The 4,442-nt window shown below is 36.2% G+C and overlaps 1 protein-coding gene across 1 annotated transcript in view; it reads left to right on the forward strand.

Moving 5' to 3' along the window:
- LOC111083542 (tetratricopeptide repeat protein 39B-like) overlaps window positions 1–4,442 on the forward strand; it is a 16,851-nt gene that overhangs the window by 5,713 nt on the left and 6,696 nt on the right. The window contains exon 2 of the mRNA XM_022380125.1: window positions 2,853–2,887. Coding sequence (XP_022235833.1) covers window positions 2,853–2,887 — 35 coding nt within the window. The remainder of the gene's footprint in view (window positions 1–2,852; window positions 2,888–4,442) is intronic.

Below are 4,442 nucleotides of genomic sequence, written 5' to 3' on the forward strand. Positions count from 1 at the left end.
GAAAGGGGGAACTGTTATAGATGTGGGAAACCTGTTCTGATCAGAGAGTCGGATATTAGAAAGGGGGAACTGTTATAGATGTGGGAAACCTGTTCTGATCAGAGAGTCGGATATTAGAAAGGGGGAACTGTTATAGATGTTATTACAACAGAGACTGTCATGAATCAACAGTTATTCAGACACCAAGGAGACAATGCCCCAAGGATAAGTCATTGAGCTGACCAAATCAAAGTAATAACAAAAGGCGAACCAGACAATGGAAAATGGGAATTAGCTGGAATTATGGAGTGATGTTCAGCTGAGAATACCACATCTATTCTAACTAAACTAAGAAGTTTATTGTGGGGTTATTAATGGGAAATCTTGTACTATGTTGGTCAACATTGGTTCTACAGTTACAATAGTTTGACCTGATTAGGTATTGAAAGATGACAAACTGCCTGTAGATGTGAAGATAGAATAATGCAAACAGCAAGAGAACATAAGGTTCTGGTAAGGGAAAAATTGGAAGTTACCCATACTGAAGAAAACTTCTGTGTTTCATGATGTGTGGGTGGGTAATTGACATCAGTGAAAACTACATATTGGAAACTGACTTCATGGAGAAACTTGAATACAAGGTTAGGCTAGCTTCAAATAGCTTTCCAGTCTATGATCAGGAAATCTCCAGGCACTACAAGGTACAATAGAGGTTAGAATTCATGGGACAACAAAGAGAGCAGTTATTATATTACCAATAAGTGAAGTACTCATACCAGGTCTTTTTAAAAATTCCCCTCAGGTCTAGTAACTGGGCTGTAATGGAACCAAACACTCAAGCATGTCCTCATGGATTAAAGGTCTATAGAACTCTTGTGGATTATAAATATATAATCTTTAGAGCCATGAAGAAACCAAACCATAAGATTCATGTCAAATCTGGATGGAACATTGCATGTTGGGAGTAACTCCTCATCAAAGAACATCAGGGAGTCAGTACAGATAGTAACTCCTCATCAAAGAACATCAGGGAGTCAGTACAGATAATAACTCTTCATCAAAGAACATCAGGGAGTCAGTACAGATAGTAACTCTTCATCAAAGAACATCAGGGAGTCAGTACAGATAATAACTCTTCATCAAAGAACATCAGGGAGTCAGTACAGATAGTAACTCCTCATCAAAGAACATCAGAAAAGATGTAGAAAATGTGATTTCAAACCCTTACATAGTGACAGTTTACCCACTCAATTACAAGAGTTATAAGACCAGAGCTGTGGATTTCAAACCCTTACATAATGACAGTTTACCCACTCAATTACAAGAGTTATAAGACCAGAGCTGTGGATTTCAAACCCTTACATAATGACAGTTTACCCACTCAATTACAAGAGTTATGAGACCAGAGCTGTGGATTTCAAACCCTTACATAATGACAGTTTACCCACTCAATTACAAGAGTTATGAGACCAGAGCTGTGGATTTCAAACCCTTACATAGTGACAGTTTACCCACTCAATTACAAGAGTTGTAAGACCAGAGCTGTGGAGGTCTTACAAAGGATCAGTGCCAGCAGTTACTTATATTGGTCACATAATATTAAGACATCTTCTCCATTGGACCTCATGACTTTGGCCAAACAACTAAAGTATCTCTGAAGATTAATACTGGAGATGCAGCCCCAATATACCATTTAACCAGGTGACTTCCATTTGAAAAACAGGGTGAGTTTGAAACATTCCGTCATCTCCACAACCTTCCAGTGGCTGGACATGTAGGTGTAAAGACCCTGGAGCAAGTAAGAGAATGCTTCTACAGGTTTTGGTACCAGGGATCTGTGGAGAGTTGGTGTAAAACACGTGAGCTCTGCTGTGAGCGAGAAGGTCCATGAAAGAATGGAGCAAGTAAGAGAGTGCTTCTACAGGTTTTGGTACCGGGGATCTGTGGAGAGTTGGTGTAAAACACGTGAGCTCTGCTGTGAGCGAGAAGGTCCATGAAAGAAACAGCATGGGCAGTTGGAGCAGTACTATGTTGGAGAACCAATTGAGAGAGTAACAATGAAAATAGATACATCATGGTTGTGATGGACTATTTGGTTAGAAGCATTTGTTGTTCCTAACCAGTAAGCAGACAGTTTTAAAGAACTTGTCAACAAATTTGTCTCAAGATTTGGTGGTGCCTATGGAATGCCAATCAGATCGGATATGGAACTATGAATTAAATTTGCTTGCCAAAATGTATCCTTGGGAGTAAAAAGATCAGGACAGTAATCTCTCATCCATCTTCTGATGATGTGGTGGAGAGATACAACTGCACACTGTTAAATCAGTTAGTCGTCGTGTATATTGATGAACATCAGAAAAGGTGAGATCAAGATCTTCCACTATTACTGAAGATACCAGCAACACCTCAGCATATCTGATGTTTGGTAGAGAACCTGAAGTGTCATTGGATCTTCTGTATTCTTGTCCATAGAATAGTTACTCGGAAATCTTACATAGAATAAGTAGAGAGATTAAGGAACACCATCAATAATGTATATGATAGTGATAAAATGTATAGTTTGTTTGTATAGTTTACATTTCTGCTTTTCCAAAGGGATTTTATCCACATTCTGACAACATATATGTAGTTTGTTGTACACATTGTACATTTCAGTAAATATTTTCCTGAATATTAAAGCTGTATATATATATCTGTCTGTCCGTGTAAATGAAAATAATTTCTCACTGGTTATTGTTCTATAGTTTAAAGAAATTATTTATGTATTTCCTCAATAATATATATATATGTTTTATTAAAATATGCTTTTTTGTTTGTTTATATATCTTAAAATCAGTTTACATCTTCAATTATGCATCCATTTCTTTCAGATGTTCGAAGATGCTTTGGATGAAGGGGCTTCATCGTAAGTGATATCCTGTGTTTGTTTCTGTGTTATATATTCAATTCATATCTATCTAATATAGAGGGGGCTTCATCGTAAGTAATATCCTGTTTCTGCATTATTTATTCACTTCACATTTGTCTAATATAGAAGATTGAAGGGGCTTCATCGTAAGTAACATCCTGTGTCTCTTTCTGTGTTATTTATTCACTTCACATTTGTCTAATATAGAAGATTGAAGGGGCTTCATCGTAAGTAATATCCTGTGTCTCTCTCTGTGTTATTTATTCACTTCACATTTGTCTAATATAGAAGATTGAAGGGGCTTCATCGTAAGTAACATCCTGTGTCTGTTTATGTGTTATTTATTCACTTCTCATTTGTCTAATATAGAAGATTGAAGGGGCTTCGTCGTAAGTAATATCCTGTGTCTCTTTCTGTGTTATTTATTCACTTCACATTTGTCTAAATATAGAAGATTGAAGGGGCTTCATCGTAAGTAATATCCTGTGTCTGTTTCTGTGTTATTTATTCACTTCATAACTATCTAATATAGAAGATTGTGTGTATATGTACATATTATAATTTAATTCTAAATCAAACTTGTTTTTAAGAGTCAATGTTTTATACTTATCCAGCTCCTAAGTTTAAAGGAATACTCCAAGTAGTTTTCACTTGCCCATACAATCCAGATTGTAGCGTTTCGGCAAGATTGACACATTATTATACAGACACTGCTTAATGTACGTTTTTGCAAGATTGACATGTTATTATATAGACACTGCTTAATGTATGTTTCTCCAAGATTGACACGTTATTATATAGACACTGCTTAATGTATGTTTCTCCAAGATTGACACGTTATTATATAGACACTGCTTAATATTTTGAGATGCAAACTCTCATCATGCCTGTAGTTTTTGACTGATCAAAGTTAAATCCTTGAGGATACTTGAAGCATCATATGGATGTTAGTGTTCATTCTGACCACTATGTCACAATCTACCAATCACAGTTGGACTTGGTGTATACTCTTAGTGGTCAGCATTTGGGTCTTACTACCCTATGTCACTCTCTCTAGTGTCCTATAGTGTGTCCTGTACAATTCTGTTAATTGGGTCCAAAGATACCCTAATAAGTAACATAGTTAGTTAACATAATATTTTGGGACAACATGGGACCTATTGGTCCATCTTGGCTCTTCCATCCTCTAAACTAAATTTAAATAATTAAAATATAAAATCTTAAAGCCAGCCCTTATCATTCATATACTCATAAGGCTTTTTCTTAAGCTCACCTAAATTTACTGCCTTTACAACATCTCAAGGCAACCCATTCCAAAGGCCAACTACCCTGTTAGAAAAATAAAACTGAGAATAGTAGGACTAGGGAACACAAATATAAATTTTGGCAAGGTAGGAGTCATCTTCAGCTGAGACATTGTTAAATATAAAAAAGATGATACATCAACACCATCAATTCCCTTTACAATCTTAAACACCTCAACCAGATCCCCCCCCCTTAACTCTTCTTTTTTCAAGAGAAAACGATGAGATTTCAGCCTCTTGTCATATGA

The sequence above is a fragment of the Limulus polyphemus genome, unplaced genomic scaffold (assembly GCF_000517525.1).
Source record: "Limulus polyphemus unplaced genomic scaffold, Limulus_polyphemus-2.1.2 Scaffold10026, whole genome shotgun sequence".
NCBI classification, from domain to species: domain Eukaryota; kingdom Metazoa; phylum Arthropoda; class Merostomata; order Xiphosura; family Limulidae; genus Limulus; species Limulus polyphemus.